Source organism: Xiphophorus couchianus, chromosome 5 (assembly GCF_001444195.1).
Source record: "Xiphophorus couchianus chromosome 5, X_couchianus-1.0, whole genome shotgun sequence".
NCBI lineage: Eukaryota > Metazoa > Chordata > Actinopteri > Cyprinodontiformes > Poeciliidae > Xiphophorus > Xiphophorus couchianus.
The window spans coordinates 34,353,067-34,370,075 of record NC_040232.1 but is presented as its reverse complement, the minus strand read 5'-3'; the positions used below and the strand labels follow the sequence as shown (position 1 = coordinate 34,370,075).

The following is a 17,009-nucleotide window of genomic DNA, read 5'->3' as shown; positions in this document are numbered from 1 at the left end:
ACAGGTAGGACTATCAACTTAGATTTCAAATCCCAGTCGTGCAATAACCTTTTTATGCCGCTAGGTGTCAGGCTCATCTTGCTGTTTTTACATCTTTGTTTTGATTTGACCTTTTGCCATTTATCCAATGTAATAACGAATTTTCCAGTGAAAAACAAATGAACACCATTTCTTTATATTGTATTCAAGTCAAAGTGGAAAACAGGCATGTTTAGCAGTCACGTGAGCTTTAATAGTCTGCATTTTGTTTTGGCAAATTGGTACGCTCTGTAATAGGAACGCTAATCAGTTTAAATGCAGACTTACTGATATTTTGTTGTGGATCATAAAGAATCATCAGTTGTTTCTTGAATGAATGTGATGGTTCTTGTAGTTATTACAGGGCCACGAACAAAATCCTTTATTTTTTTAATGCTTAGTCAGAATTGCTCCCTTCCTGAGGAAGTCTGCACCCGATCAGCCTTCCTGCTCAATTCTCTCTGGGAACTGAGCAGGACGTTGACCACATTCCAGATCTTCTGGTCAAGATCCAAAAAAATAAAAAATAAAATCCAGGAGCTGGTAAATATCTGAACAAAAACAATGAATTGTTGGATCAATTTCCAGTTCTGCCAACCATCAAAGTTCCTCTCTCAATACATTTATATGCAAGTCAGTTTTTATACTCGTGATAGTTAAAGTGTGGTAGAATGACAGCTGGACACAGAAAAAGCATTTTTGTGGAACTTTCCAAGCTTGATACAGATTTTATACACCAAGACCTTTTCTTTTAACGTGCTCTGTACTGCACAACGCTACAACCCACTTGGCGGATTGTAACTTCAGGAAGATGTAAACAGGTTCTCCTTACTTCCTTACAGAGGAAGCTGCTAATTCCGATTCCGATTCCAAACTTCGCAGGGCGTTTGCTGCATTTGAAGCCGACAGAAAACACAAACTCGACTAGGTTAAACCTTTTGCTACATGCAGTAGTTGCAAAAGTTTTTGAGAAACATAAATCTGTCAGGCGGATGAAGAAGTGAAACAAAAAAACACACAAAAAAGAAAGATTATCTTTAGAGTGAATATATTCAAACAAAAGATTCCAGTGTAATAACATAAAAAAAAAATCATTAAAAAGTAATATAAAGTAAATCAGATATCACTATTAAAGTTTGTTTTACGTGTATTTTGATTAGCCAGATTCCTAACAGTGAGGTCCAGGCTTCTTATAGTCTGTCCAATAATGGATCAGTTGTTCTGAAGAATCAAGAATGTACGTAATGACTTTAGAGAATTCACAGCGATCGTATCTTTTGTTATAGTCCCTAAACTGAGAGTAATCTGGAGGAGATGTAAGTGAAAGTCCAAGCTTTTTAATGCACATCCCAATATAAGCATCTTCTATGTTAAAAGGCTTGACAGATTTTGAGACCTCCACTAATTTAGCGGGAAGGTCGTTGGAAAAGACATACCCCATGCCCAGGGGGTATGTGGGATACAGGGGTTCGGGGTACATCTCCTCGGGAACGTACCACTTGGAGTTCTTGGACCGGACAACGGGCACATTCCCCTTAAGCATTCCTGTCAGATAGTTCTTTTGGGGGATCCCTGGCTTCTTCAACATAATCACCAGGTTATCGACGTTCAGGAACATGTCGGAGTCCACCTTCATGGCGTAGGCGGCTGCAGGGCAGCGCGTGGCCAGCCAGTCCATGATCACCATGGTTTTAATGGTCAGGTTGAGATACGTGTCCAGGAAGTTACTCTGGATCAGGTCGTTGTGCTGCTGGTTCTCCTGTTGGAGCTTCTCAACGTCGTGTGTTTTATCGAGACCCAACACGAACAGAGTGAGCACTGTCTCGCCCTGAACCACTCGGTCTTTGCCCCACGTTGCCCGGATTGCGTCCCGAGCCGCAACGTTGCTTGGCGCCACCGGCACCATCAGGACCAGGAAAGGCGAGTTGACTTTGCAAACCTCGGCGTTCTCCAAGACAAACCTGTAGTTGTGTGGATAAGCTTCATGGTACTGAAGGCGTTGTTGCTGTGTAGTGTGTTGCTCTGTGTTTTCATTCATGTCATTTCGCGCAAGTCTGTGTTTCGGGTGGACTCGATAAGGCGGTGCATTACCCCGAGGAGTTTGGACAGAAAGCCAGCTGCAGGTACTTTGGACAGAAACACCTTCCCCACGTGACAGTGTGCTGTTGCACACTGTGTAGAAGAGACAGAGGAGCAGCAGGCAAAAAAGAACCAGGAACTGAAACCAAAAGCGAAATGACGACTTCTTCTCATGACACAAAGGTTTTCTGTAGAGAAAAGAATTAAACTGGTTAGCATATTTGGAGATGAGCTCCAAGTGTTTACAGTTGGAATCCCTCCTTGCCATAATCTTTGTCGCGCCACAGATTCTGGTCTGTTCTGTCTTATTTTATTGTTGTATGTCCATTTTTGTAAATTGTCAAGAGACCGCAGATGCAAATTAGCTTTTGCTATTATAATCTGATACAGCACATCAAACTGTGCCATCTGTTTGAGTTGTTCCGTTTCCAGTACAGTTCATTATCATAAGTCTAAACTCCTGGGCTCCTTCAAGGCCTTATTATAACCCAATTACAATGAAGTAAAATATAACTACCTCATTCTGCAAATAACAGAATGGGGTTATTTGCAAATACTTTTCATCCTATATTCAACTGAATTCACTACAAACTCAGGATATTTAATGTTCAAACTTATTTCATTTATTGAAATGTTGATGCCGGGAAAACTTGCCAAAAACGTTGTGCCCGGTTCATGTGTACCACTGTGCTACATCACCTTTCCTTTTTGGTATAAAATCGCAAGATTCCTCGCAATTGTAGTACATTGAAGATCATTGTACCTAAATAGTTGGACTCGAAGTGTTGAACCCGTCCCCATCCTTCCTCGTGAATCACTGAGCCTTTTGGAGATGCTCCCCCTCTAATACCCAATCACCTGTTTACCCTGTCCTCCAGAAGAATGTTACAAACAAGTACTTTTTTTTGCATCCCTCAACTTTCAGTCTTTTCTTGCCCCTTTCCCAACCTGTCCCAGCAAAATTTGAAATTTTTATCAAACTGAATTTTCTTCCATAAACTAAAGCAACCAATACATACAGTAAGTGTTTCTGATCATACTCATACATATAAACAAGCAAAGGAAACAAAAATCAAACATTTTTCAGGGTAAAAAGTGCTGAACTTCTCTAATTTCTAAATGTTTGTCTGCTGATGAGACTTTTCTTAGGGCAACAGGAAACCCCACCCTGACTAAGTTGGTTTTATTTAGCAAATTATGTTCTCTGAAAAGATAAAGCTTAGCTGTTATTTGCCACAACATCAGTACATCTGCCATGCTTCCTGTTATTTGTTCTATTGCAGCGAACAAAATGATAGCCGTGCTTAAACTAAAACCAACGTTTGTCTTTTGTTAATTTAAAAAACATAGTTTTCAGCATATACAACTTTATTTACTAAGCATTATTTTTGATGATAGGTTATTTTTCTCATAACGCGCCCTCCACTCATCTCCAAAATAATAGGAACTCAACAGTTTACAGTGTCACGAAGCACCTGCAACGGAATGTAAACTCAGAAAGAAATATACAAATTTAAGCATTATCTTACTTATGTAAAGGATTGCGCTCTCGCACGTCACCGAACATTTCCAGACGTTGCCGTGATCCATTCTGAGTGGAAAACATGAAGAGGACACCGACTTCGGCGGAGAGCCACACCGGGGGGCCGGGGACCTGACCGAACCTCGAGGCTCCTCACCGGTGGAGCCGCAGCCAGCAGGAGTCCGACAGCTTGCTGCGGGACTCTTGACTTCAGAGAAAAGCCTGATAAGGTTTTTTGCCTGTACCGTCGTTATCAACAGTGAGTCGGTCACGGCTGACACCCACCCACTGAAAAAACTCTGAAAGCCTCAACTGTGGAAGGAAGCTGTGCAACAGAACAGCGCTGGCGTGGCCTACTGGAAAAGCACAAGAGTGAAACCTGCAGTAATTTTAGCCTTTCAGAAAGCGAGTCAAAGAATACCGTCTGACCCAACAAGCACTACACTCCCAAGTCAATAATAATAATAATAATAATAGTAATAATAATAAAAAAACATAAAATATATTTACTGTTGAATCAGTACAAAATAAAAAAAACAAAAAAAATACAGACAAACATACAACAGGATTAGTTTGGGTACAAATCATTTCAATAACTATAAAAATATAACAATTAAACAGGATTCAATAGACACTGCCACCAAACATGGGTTTGACTATATATATATATATATATATATAGTCATCTCCAAAAAATAATAAGAATATGTATACAGTATATATATATATATATATATATATATATATAGTCCTGTAAGTTGTCTTGTAAACTGAGAACTGTGGGTGCTTTATTTTGTATGGCACATTGCTGCCATCTACTGGATGTTTTGGGGAAGGGGAAATGCTTTACTTTTATGTGGCTTAGTGCGTTTGTTCAGCTAGCGGTGAAGCAGATGGACGGATGTGTCTGTTGTGGTGTCGCATTCTGTTCGGTTTCTTCGAGGCAATGCCTGTAAGTGACATCTTATAGTTCAGAATGGGCGTTTGTGTTAACGTGTAAGGCCGAGTGAGTTGTCTATTGAATTTATGTTGGTTCTGAAGATAAATGTCAGCGAGTCGACTGTTGCTACGTCATTGCTAGCAAGCCGTTAAGATATTTTAGGCCATTACGTAGCGTTGTACTTATGTAACTGTATCTGAAACATTTCTATTTCTATATGCTGTTTTGAGCTTATTCTGAGTTGTTTGTGTTTGCAGTTTCACTCCGTTCTACATGAAAAATAAAGAGGAGCTGACAAATCCTGACTCGTGTGAAAGGAGTTTGGCTGATGGTTAGCGTTGGTTCAAGACACCATAGCGAGACCATTACATATATACAGGACGAACCACATACAACAGGATTAACTGTGGACGCAAGAGGAAGCTGTCTGAAAGGGATGTTCCGGTGGTAACCCGGATTGTGTCCAAAAAAAAAAAACCACGGCTGCCCAAATCACGGCAGAATTAAATGTGCACCTCAACTCTCCTGTTTCCACCAAAACTGTCCGTCGGGAGCTCCACAGGGTCAATATACACGGCCGGGCTGCTATAGCCAATGCCAAACGTCGGTTTCAATGGTGCAAGGAGCGCAAATCTTGGGCTGTGGACAATGTGAAACATGTATTGTTCTCTGATGAGTCCACCTTTACTGTTTTCCCCACATCCGGGAGAGTTACGGTGTGGAGAAGCCCCAAAGAAGCGTACCACCCAGACTGTTGCATGCCCAGAGTGAAGCATGGGGGTGGATCAGTGATGGTTTGGGCTGCCATATCATGGCATTCCCTTGGCCCCATACTTGTGCTAGATGGGCGCGTCACTGCCAAGGACTACCGAACCATTCTGGAGGACCATGTGCATCCAGTGGTTCAAACATTGTATCCTGAAGGCGGCGCCGTGTATCAGGATGACAATGCACCAATACACACAGCAAGACTGGTGAAAGATTGGTTTGATGAACATGAAAGTGAAGTTGAACATCTCCCATGGCCTGCACAGTCACCAGATCTAAATATTATTGAGCCACTTTGGGGTGTTTTGGAGGAGTGAGTCAGGAAACATTTTCCTCCACCAGCATCACGTCGTGACCTGGCCACTATCCTGCAAGAAGAATGGCTTAAAATCCCTCTGACCACTGTGCAGGACTTGTATATGTCATTCCCAAGACGAATTGACGCTGTATTGGCCGCAAAAGGAGGCCCTACACCATACTAATAAGTTATTGTGGTCTAAAACCAGGTGTTTCAGTTTCATTGTCCAACCCCTGTATATATATATATATATACATATACATATATATATATATATATATATATATATATATATATATATATATGGCAACACTAGATGAAACTCAGGAATATTGTGTAATTTAAAATTTCTGGACCCAAATAAGTTGCTCAACAACGCCACCCTGGGAATTTCACCTTCTTTTTAAGGCACACAGGTTCAGTTATGCATAGATTGAGACATCTGAGACCGTTTCAAATTTACAAAAAGCTATTTATTAAATTCTTTTAAAAAATACTCTTTTTAAAACCAGTTCTTTACGACAAAAACCTAAGAAAAACAGTAGAAACTACAGTAGCTGAGGTCACCGGCAGAAGGGCCCACTATAGGGACGGCATCCACCAAACACAGCGAACAAAAACCCTTTAAAGCACCAGACGCAGTGAGACAACCCAAACTCAGGAATCACGGCACACAGAAGAGGAAGACACCGCACCAGCACCGCCACCGGACCTCAGCAACTGCCAACAAGAAAAGACAGTTAATAAATGCAACAACCTTGAATCTAATACAACAAAAGAAAAACAATGTCAGCCCAAATAAAAAAACTGTTATATAATGAACTGAAAGGGTTGGAAACAATAACAATCATTTTAAAAAAACATAGAAAATATGAGTTAAAATGTCAGAACCAGGTGTGGCCCTCTGGGCACGCCAATGCCGCACCCCAAACACCATTTTATTTGGGGCGTGTGTCCGCCACCACAGTCCGTCAAACGTGCAGAAATCCGGGAGACAAAAGAGCAGCAACGGTCCAAATATGGGGAGACCTATAGAAGTTAATTAGTCACCTTTTCAAACAAACTGCAACAAGCCGGAGCTTACAATGAGCGTTAATTCCTTACCTGCCAATCCACACAAACGCACACACACACTCGCAGAATGAGGAAGAGGAGGAGAGCAGCACAGTGGCGTTTTACCTACGATCACACTTAAATTTAGATTTTCTGACAAAGAAAGAAAAACGATGCCAATGTTTTTTGGGGTTTTTTTTTAAGTATGCTTACATTTGAGTGAGGCTGTCGCCGTTTCAGCAGCAGATTTCACCAGTGAGTAATGAATGAAGCATGAATTAATGAACCTTTGGGCAAAGCAAAGGGCTGGAAGGCTCTGTTGCTTCACGAAGCTTCATGTGGCCATCGCTGGCACATGCCAAACAAACACGGCACTGTTGGCAGGGTTGCCAGGTCTGACAGCTTCCTGGGTTCATTTATCAACACTCTTAACTCTCCATAGAGTCTGCGTCTTTCTTTAGGTAACATAAGTTTATCTATAAATTGCTTATTTAAAAAAACTTACAGTAAAGTTTTGTCAAGTACCATACCATACCAACTTTATTTATGGAGCACTTTATACACCGACAGGACCAAAGTGCTATACACAATCATAAAAATACAATGCAATTATAAAATAGAAAAGATCAAATATAAAATACTTATTAATGTACAGACACAATAAAACAAAGTGAAACCTCTCAGATTGTGCCAAAAGCCAAAGAAAAAATGATGGGTCTTAAGAAGGGACTTAAAAGCAGCAAGTGAAGAGGCCTGTCTGACACCCAAAGGAAGATCATTGCATAGTTTGGGAGCTGCCACAGAAAAAGCTCGGTCCCCTCTGAGCTGCACTTTGTTGTTGGTACCTTCAGAAGCAGCTGATCAGCCGACCTGAGGGAACGGGAGGGTATGTATGAATGTAACAGCTCAGTTAGGGAGGGGCAAGGCCATTAAGAGCTTTAAAAACAAATAAAAGGATTTTAAAATGAATCCTAAAATGTACTGGCAACCAGTGTAAGGAAGCTGAAATAGGGGAAATACGGTCACATTTTCGTTAATGTGCAGCAGCATTTTCTACCCTCTGAAGCTGGGAAATATATAAATCATTGACTCCTATGTAAAGTGCATTACAGTAACCCAGCCGTGTGGTCACAAATGCATGGATCACTGTTTCAAAGTGCTGTCTGGAAAGAATAGGTTTTACTTTGGCTAGCTGCCTTAAGTGGAAAAAGCTGGATTTTACAACGGCTCTAATGTGTGTTTCCAGCTTAAGACCAGCATCCATCTTGACCCCTAAATTTGTAATAACCAGCTTGACATACTGGGCCAAAGAGCCAAGATTGGTCAGGAACTCTACAGTGGATCTGCCAAAAATCACTACCTCCGTCTTTTTGATATATTTTTGCACCGATAAGTCAAACAGATATCAATTAAATGTTCAATTTAGATTTAATTTCAATGCAAATCATGAACTTCCGGTTGTTTTGATGTTTCTGCTGCAGAAAGCTGGACCAGAACTTTATTTCCTCCTTAGGATCCTGAGTTCTGCAGATCATCACCAACTTCAGCTGTTGTATGTTTGATGGATCCGAATCCAGGTTGATCCACAGTAGATAAACAGCAGTTTACGGACCTTCAGAACCAGACTTCACCCCAAACAGCATTAGCGTCTATAGGTTCCCTTCTGAAACCTATAGACAGTGCTGCAAAATATTTAAGGTTTTTTGATATAGGCAGCATCAGACGCTGACGGTTAGCCCCTGTTCTGCCTCTGAGAGACCCGAGGGAAACGCGTTCAATCGTTAGCGTTGAACGCGTTTCCATCAGCCGGAGCGTTTGAAGCTTCCGAAAACCCGACTGCTGTTAACTGATCAGAACCAGGAATCTCTCTCGTGTGGGACCCACAAGCAGAAGGATGCAAAATCCTTTCTGTCGTCGGTCAGAAACTGAGCACAAGCGGCCCGTTTCCACTGTTGGATGGGGTTCTGCTGGCTGGTGCGACCCAGCTGACCCAGGGAGGTTGATCTGGCCTCATGAGAGGTTACAAATAAAAGCTACGTTGTACTTTGAGTCCCATCAAACTACTGCCTTTACTTTCAAAGAAGCTGAGGGATTGGTCGGTTAAAAGACAATCTTAAGATTTAGACTATGTATGTCTTAAAAACCAATAAAAAACAAAAGGTAAACCACAACGGCAACCGGTGAGCTCATTCTCTTCATCTTCATTTTCATTTTGCAGCTAAAATCCAAAGCATTGATGGCCGAATTGCATTTCTTCATTTCGTCGCTGCTTTCCTCTGTGTCTCTCTGTATTGGCTCCAGAGAGAAGCGGATAAACTCTCCCGGCGTTTTCAGAAGACAAAATGCACTCTTGAAAGTTTTACGCTGTGTTCCAATTAACTCAGAAGTGGGAACCCGGCGCTGGATTCAAGGTAACAGCGTTCTAGTAAAGAAGTCAGAATTTCAACATGGCGACACAACAGCTCTTACAAACATTTTAAGCTTTACTTTCCATAAGCAAGCACCACATTAAATTTAAGTTTAGATTTGAAGGCACTACATGCAACATTGATTTTTTTTTTTTCTTACAAGTGCGTGTTGGAAGCTAAACTTCCTTCTAACAATTTCAGATTTCCCAAACACAACTGATTAACAACAAAACAAATTACAGTGTTTAAAGAAAGCTGCAGATAAACAAGGAATCGTCACGTCACCAGTTTGGGAGTATTTAAAATAAAAAACATAAAAATCCCGTATGTATAATTACCAATAATGGTGTATATGAAACTCTCATATTGTTTTTTAGGATGACCCAGTCGAAATACAGAACAATTAGAAACAAATCTGGAGAACATGTGGAAAATTGTGGCTAAAAATAAAAACAAATCAAATACAAAACTCACAAAACTTCAAAATCCCAGGTACATCGTTTAAAATCCTTTGACAGGAGCACAGTTGATTTATGTTTTTAGTTCATTGGACACAGCCAACATAATGCAACCTTTGTTCTGTTAGTCGTAGTTGAATTTACTAGTTTATGTTGTGCTAACTTCAAGTACAAGTCCTTGCCCTTTTTCATGTTGACATGTTAGTTTTGGAGTTTGACATCCATTAGTTGATAAAGTGCTGGCTAGCATCTCTGTTTAAATAACAGTCAGTGCATTCTATGCAATTTCCATTTTTAAAATATAACAAAGCCACAGAAAAGCATATAAAACCATTTTAAAAAGAATTGCACAACAATTCCAGTAGTGGTTCACATCCTGCCGGATCAACTGTAACATGTACTACAGCTTTGCTTCACGATATTTGAAGCAAAAAACTCTTTTCTTTTTAAAAGTTTATTGCCGTTCCCCTTTTCAACCTGCTGAATATCTAGAAATAAGTTACACGATGAGGGATTTCACGCTGCATCCGTAGTGCGAACGGCTTTAGCAGTGAGGTCCAGGCTTCTTGTAGTCTGCCCAAAAGTTTTTCAAATTTTCCGAAGAGCCAATAATGTACGTAATGACCTTAGAGAAATCACAGCGATCGTACTTAGAATTATACGCCTTAAACTGCGATGGGTCCGGTGGAGACGTCGGCGAAAGTCCGAGCTTTTTAATGCACATCCCAATATAAGCATCTTCTATGTTAAAGGGTTTGATGGATTTCGAGACGTCCACTAATTTAGCGGGAAGGTCGTTGGAAAAGACGTATCCCATTCCCAGGGTGTATGTGGGATACTGGGGCTCGGGGTACATCTCCTCGGGAACGTACCACTTGGAGTTCTTGGACCGGACAACGGGTCTGTTCCACATGAGCATTCCTGTCAGATAGTTCTTTTGGGGGATCCCTGGCTTCTTCAACATAATCACCAGGTTATCAATGTTCAGGAACATGTCGGAGTCCACCTTCATGGCGTAGGCGGCTGCAGGGCAGCGCGTGGCCAGCCAGTCCATGATCACCATGGTTTTAATGGTCAGGTTGAGATACGTGTCCAGGAAGTTACTCTGGATCAGGTCGTTGTGCTGCTGGTTCTCCTGTTGGAGCTTCTCAACGTCGTGTGTTTTATCGAGACCCAACACGAACAGAGTGAGTAACTTCTTGCCCTGAACCACTCGGTCTTTGCCCCACGTTGCCCGGATTGCGTCCCGAGCCGCAACGTTGCTTGGCGCCACCGGCACCATCAGGACCAGGAAAGGCGAGTTGACTTTGCAAACCTCGGCGTTCTCCAAGACAAACCTGTAGTTGTGTGGATAAGCTTCATGGTACTGAAGGCGTTGTTGCTGTGTAGTGTGTGGCTCTGTGTTGTACTGAAGGCCTTCAGGGGTTTGTAACGTGTTCTCCTTCATTTTATTCAGAAAAGCTCTGTGTTTTGGGTGAATCAGATAAGCAGGTGCGTGCACTTGCTTGCTCTTGTTGAAAAAATGCTGGTACTGTTTCTGAATAGATAACGTTTCGGACCACGACAGGGTGCTGTCCGAAAAGGCCAAGAACACGACGAACACGAGCAGACACAGCATGAGCAGTCCCTGAAACCAGGAGTGAAACGCAGGAGGCTTTTGCTGATGCGGATGTTTGGCAAACTGTCTGGAAAGAAAAAAAATAAAATTTAATTAAAACTCATTAACATTTCATTCCTAAATCAATATAAATACATCATCAATTTTCAATAGGATTTCATGCAATCTACCAACACTAAGTAGGGCATAATGGCAAAGTACAAGAAAAACACACATTTCACTTTTTTAATTTAACTGGAACCGCGTTCCGTCCGATGTGCTTAGACGCCCCTTTAACCTCCTTAACGACACTTTAACTTCAGCCCCACATGTCCTGGGTACGGTTCTCTGACAGACTTTGTTCATCAACACGAATAAATAATCTTCCTCATGCACTTTGTTACTTGTGGAATGCCACACGGCTCAGTGCGTAGCAGAAAACACAGGATGAATTCATTTTCTGCCTTTAAATTAAGACATGACAGAGGCTATGGTCATTGGACAAGAGACTGCTTAGCTAGTCACTTACTCTAGGTGGCATTAAATTGTCCTCTGGTAATGATGCAAAGAACTTTGGTGTTATTTTCGAGCAGCACATGTCGGCTAAGGTCAAAGGTCAGATTCATTTATGTAGCACAGTTATAACAACTCCAGATGCACAACAAAAAAAACAACAAAAAAAATGTTAAAACGCATAACACTAAAGCAATTAAGATAAAAATAAAACATTTGACAGAAAAAACATCTTAAAGGGCTGTTCAACTAACAAAGACAAAGGTAAAAAGTAGGAATTGATCATCTTAATCTCACAGATTTTAACACATTAAAATTTTAAACGCATGTGAAGAAAAATTTAGTAACAAAGTTTAAATAAATTTGAATGTACACTTTATGATGTTTCTATTAAAGGTTTGCACTCAGTTGCAGCTCAGCAGGACATGTGCTCTTCTGATCCTCCTCAAAGAAGTGAAGAACAGGGTGTTCAGCAGTTAGAAATGTGAGACATGGCTAAGGTGATAAGCCTAGTTTGTAGAAGTTCAGTTACTAGTATCTGTTTAGCCATCAGCAGAGAGGCCTTTTTGGAGAAACGCCTAAAGTTGAGCTGTGAATGTGTATGCTCGACTGAAACTTACAGATAAGTAACGTATAGATTTTTACCTGACACTTGAGCCAGGGGGTGTGGCTACGTAATGTGTGATGTACAGTATCCTATGTAGATGAGGGGACGTTCAGCCCCAAGTCAGAACTCATCCGATTCTCACTGAGATGTGAGCTTTGTATGTTTTCTCCATTTGCAAATGTTAATTAAAGCTGTTTGTTCTCTTTTAAAGCTGAAGTTTGGTCTCGAATTTTGTGCAACTTAACACGCAGTTCTTTTTCTTTTCTTTTTTTGTCCTCTTCTCTAAAGGTCTGGCTGGAAAATGTGTATTCACACGCTTCTGGTACACCCAAAGGACGCACAATCTAAATGCGCAAACCACAGCGACGGTGAAGATGGTCGAGGAAGTGAAAGCTTTTTATGTTCCTGACAGAACCCTGTGGTCTCAGTCTGCAGGTTTGCCGCTGGTTTCTAGAGATTCTAAAAGTAGAATGTGAGGCAGGTAATTTCCGCGAATCGAGCTTCCAATTTCAGTCTGTGAGACACTCTTGACTATGTTTAAGTCTATCCTTAATGCTTTCTTTTTGATAAAGCTTAAACTTAAGAGTTATCCTGAGCTCTCTCTGTAGTTATACTGCTAAAGGCTTCTGGAGGACAGACTGACCACTTGTCCTACTTCTCTGGAGTAAAAGAAAAAAACAGTCATCAGTCAGATTGAGTAGTTTTGCAAAGAGAGTTGTCTCTTAGCCGCACACATGCTAGCATGCTATAATAAGAAGGGTACAGGACAGGCGGCAGATAAAAGCAACACAAACTATGCTTTCAAGATGTTAGGTAATGAAAACTCAGAAATATTAAATATCACATCCTCATATGAGTCATACTTTGACTTCTATAAATGTCAACCGGTACCAGCATACTGCAGATCATCTGGAAGGCCTCACTAAATACATTTAAAGATTACATCTTTTCACTAACTTAGAAATATCACTTAATCTGTTTCCTCTTGTGTCTCTGAGATAGAATTAGACTGAACAGATCTGCCCTTACGGAAGGGAAACATTGTCACGATACCCGACCTAGACTGTCTTTCAATATGGGGACCGATACAGATGTCGGTGTCAGGTCGGTGCATTTCTAGTAAAGTTCCAAAAAGTTTGGGGTTTTTTTTGCCAAATAATGTTGACAAAAGTGCATGACCTTTCCATCTTTCTACATTGAATGAATGAAACTGAAATCCTGTAAAAGCTTTTAAATTTCGACAGTAAGCTTACACTTCAATGACAAAAAGCGTCCTTTAGACAAATTTGGTCATTTGTGTCAGATTCATTTGACAGATCTGGGAGCAAAGATGATAAATAGTTACATGATTCACTTTGTTCCCTAAAAGTGTCTCTTATCTCTCATCTACCTTTGATCAGCTTTAGACAAAGGACTAAGTGCGTCATTTAGACACTTTTTGTCAGACCTGACAGTTCGGTTGACTCGGCTTGATTGGGGACCAGAATTACAAGTCATTACATTTCCAGCAGGCGTGGTTCGCTTTCACGCTGCGTCCAGCGAGCTGAGCCCTTTGAAAAACTTGCTCCCCTCCTCGCCTGCGGAGGCGCTACACCAAGAACAACTGAATGAAACGTCTGAAGAAGACACTGAGCACCGCCTCCTTCTTCACAAAATGTGAACAAATATGGAGCGGCATCGGATTGCAGCGGTTGTAGGATTTCTTTCTTGTCTTTGGTACAAAGATCACAAGACATTTTTAACATCAGCGCTAGGCTCACATGCTTGTGTTGGTTGTTTTTACCCAGAATGCTCAGCATTTTTACCCCTACTTCAACCAAACCAAGACGCAGAATTTTAGGCGAACCAAAGTTCGACATTTTTGGTCCGCATCAGAGTTCGATTGCGCATTCACGCCTCCCCAAACGTACCAGACTCTTTTTGGCAAGCAAACTAGAGTTCAAATAAAGCGGACCAAACAGGGCTGGTGTGAACCCACTGTAAATCTCTTCCAGAAACACCTTTGTCTTCCTTTCCTTTTTAGTTCATGGGAGCTGGACAATTAGCCCGATTATGTCACTACTTCTTTTGCTTTCAGCGCTTATTTTATTCTGGGTCTTTGTGCTTTCATTTTTTTTTTATGTAACTATTTTGCCTATTTTACTTGTGAAGCACATTATAATGTGTAATGGTGCTACACAGATAAAGACTGACTGTACATTGCTAGTCATACACGTTGTTCAATGCTAGCTTCCACGGGGGGAAAAAAGCTGTAAAGAAATGATAATAAGACATTACACATCACCAGGGGAAGTGCCTTCTCATCACAAGAACAGGATGTTGGCTCACACACCCAGACACAGGCTGCTAGGTGACGGTTTTAACTAGTGATGAAATGGTTTCTCTGGAAGTGTTTCAACACCATGACAGAAGATCTTACTGTCAGTGCTTTCATATCTTATCTTATTTATTTTTTCTTTAAAGTGCAAGCAATCTTATCGCAGATCAATGCACACGGTTTCACAACATTGTGAAACGCAACTCTTTGCAGCGTGACAGTTGCAGCTGTCACTCTGCAACCGCATGCAAGCTTGACATAAAAAAACCCCGTAATTTTTCCTCTAGACATAATAGTCATCATTTTTTAAAAAGGCGTGTGGGCTGAAACGTGATGTAGAAAACGGTTTTCACCCGATTCTTGGCTTCATCACCACATGATGCAGCGATTATGTCAAAGTTCTATACTATTATAACCAAACCAAAGTGCAGAAACGCAACTAAACAGGAAGCGCGTGAAGTATGAACGGCGTCGGAGTGGAAATGTAATACGGCTTGCATGATCACCTCCATTAAATGCCTGTCACAAAACAAAAGAATCTAGTTTTCTCTGCTCTAACAAGATGAACAAGTTTAATTCAAACCATTTAATAGAGACTTTTCTCCTTGACTTAATACAGCTTATTATCTCAAACAGTGAAAAAAATGTCTTTACTTAATTTTGTTGCAAACTGGAACTAGACATTTGATAGCTGGGCTCCCTGGTAAGGAAAGCAAAAATACATCTACCAGCATATTTGATGTTCAGTAGATTAAGTGTTCAGGTTTACATTTTGTAACTATGGTACCCAACTGACTTGTTGCTACCTGTTCTTAGACAGCAATAGAGAAAATTCAGCACCAGAGTTTAAATGTTTTCACCCGGTTATGGATTTTATGTTGCTTGTTGTTTTTAATAAACACTGTCCAAACCACTCTGCCCCTTTGTGGAAAAGTAATTGCCCAGTTTTTTGTAATTTTTATGTGGAAAATTTGTTCAATTTCACACGTATATTTATCTTTTAGGCCACGGCTGTAGAATCAAGACATGTCTTCTTTCATAGAAGCAGACTTCTGAAGTAGGCACAAAGATCTCAAAAGCGATCTTCGGAAATACGAATATGTTTGATCAGCAAAGGGAGTGAGATCCCTTTATCCATAAAGACCAGAAACGTTTTAAAGCCATTTTAGACAACAAATAACTGTGGTGAACCTAACAAAGCTAAGAAAACAGAAAAAAAGCACACGGAGTGCCCAAGGCTCCATGCTGGGGCACTCTGCCAATGAGCAATTATGAGTCAGTGGTAATTATTCCTCAGAGGTAGAGTCTGGTTGTTCTGACTCTCACCATTCTTTTCTCATCTATCAATATATCTCTCTAAAAGAAAAAGGCGTGATGATGTACATCAGATTTTGGGTTCTTAAATTTAAAGTAAAAAGTAGCATTTTTGTTGATAGAAGATCAAAATGTGTGCAGTTTTCTTTGGCTCCATTCTGTGTCATGCTTCTGCTGGTAAAGTGCCAAAATATGCTTAGATTAGTTTCATTATGAGAACTAAAGCAGTTGTTCTCAATCAAAAAATGAAAGCATACCAATAAAACATCGTACAGTAATTTGGTCCGTTCAAAGCAAATGTACTTAAAAGCTAATAAACTTTAAAAAAAAAAAAAAAAAAAAAGCAAACAAACATCTAAACAAGAAAAAACAGTTAGCTGAATATATTTTATTAAATGTACGTAACTCTTATGTTAAGGTGCACGTTTTGTTTTACATTTGCGTTAAAACTACAACATAGCGACTGAAAGATCAATTTTGCAAACATGATTAACTTCTACGGACCTGTTTTGTGAAAGCTACAACCTCCTGAAGACTAAGAACATTAATAAAGGCTTAAAATCGACGTTTAAAACCTGCTTGCACTATAACGGAGCTGGCATGGCCTAAAAATATTTTTAAATGGTTTTTTTTTATTTTTTAAATCGCTTCAAAAATATTAAAGTCGGGCAGAGATGATTTGACCAAGTTAAGATTTACGCCTGATTTTTGAATGTTGTGCCGTTTCTGTGTGTGGAGGAGACAGAAACATGTTGAACCGCGATTCCTTCTCCAGGTTTGTTCTCTAAAGGTGAGTTTTTTAGCTTCTGTGTCAGCGCGTTCAATAATTCAGAGTCCTTACCTTCTCTGGCCAAGTTCTTCATCCGAACCAGTGTTTTGGTCCCCCATGGCTGCTGCTGCTGCTGCGAACCGACCCGAACCGAACCGCTCCGGGTTCAATTGTCGCCCCTCAGTGTTGCAGCCTCTCACCCGCGGGACTCTACACTAACGACGGCTCGTGAGGCACAAGTCATTTCTATGGCCAGGTGGGAAACTGGCCATTGTCACCGTGGGAGTGGACTGGTGGAGGTGTACCTGGCGTGGGAGGGAGCCGGAGCAATGGGGGGGGGGAACTGGT

General features: G+C 40.8%; 2 protein-coding genes across 2 annotated transcripts; both read right to left on the bottom strand.

Moving 5' to 3' along the window:
- Positions 1–395: 395 nt before the first annotated feature.
- LOC114145034 (beta-1,3-galactosyltransferase 5-like) lies at positions 396–4,083 on the bottom strand. The gene is made up of 2 exons (XM_028018355.1): positions 3,627–4,083; positions 396–2,285 (listed from the first exon to the last, which is right to left on the bottom strand). The coding sequence occupies exons 1-2, from the start codon at positions 3,701–3,703 to the stop codon at positions 1,187–1,189; spliced, it is 1,176 nt and encodes a 391-aa protein (XP_027874156.1). The 5' UTR covers positions 3,704–4,083; the 3' UTR covers positions 396–1,186.
- A 5,058-nt stretch (positions 4,084–9,141) lies between these two features.
- LOC114145651 (beta-1,3-galactosyltransferase 2-like) lies at positions 9,142–16,994 on the bottom strand. The gene is made up of 2 exons (XM_028019310.1): positions 16,734–16,994; positions 9,142–11,229 (listed from the first exon to the last, which is right to left on the bottom strand). The coding sequence occupies exons 1-2, from the start codon at positions 16,778–16,780 to the stop codon at positions 10,089–10,091; spliced, it is 1,188 nt and encodes a 395-aa protein (XP_027875111.1). The 5' UTR covers positions 16,781–16,994; the 3' UTR covers positions 9,142–10,088.
- Positions 16,995–17,009: the final 15 nt, after the last annotated feature.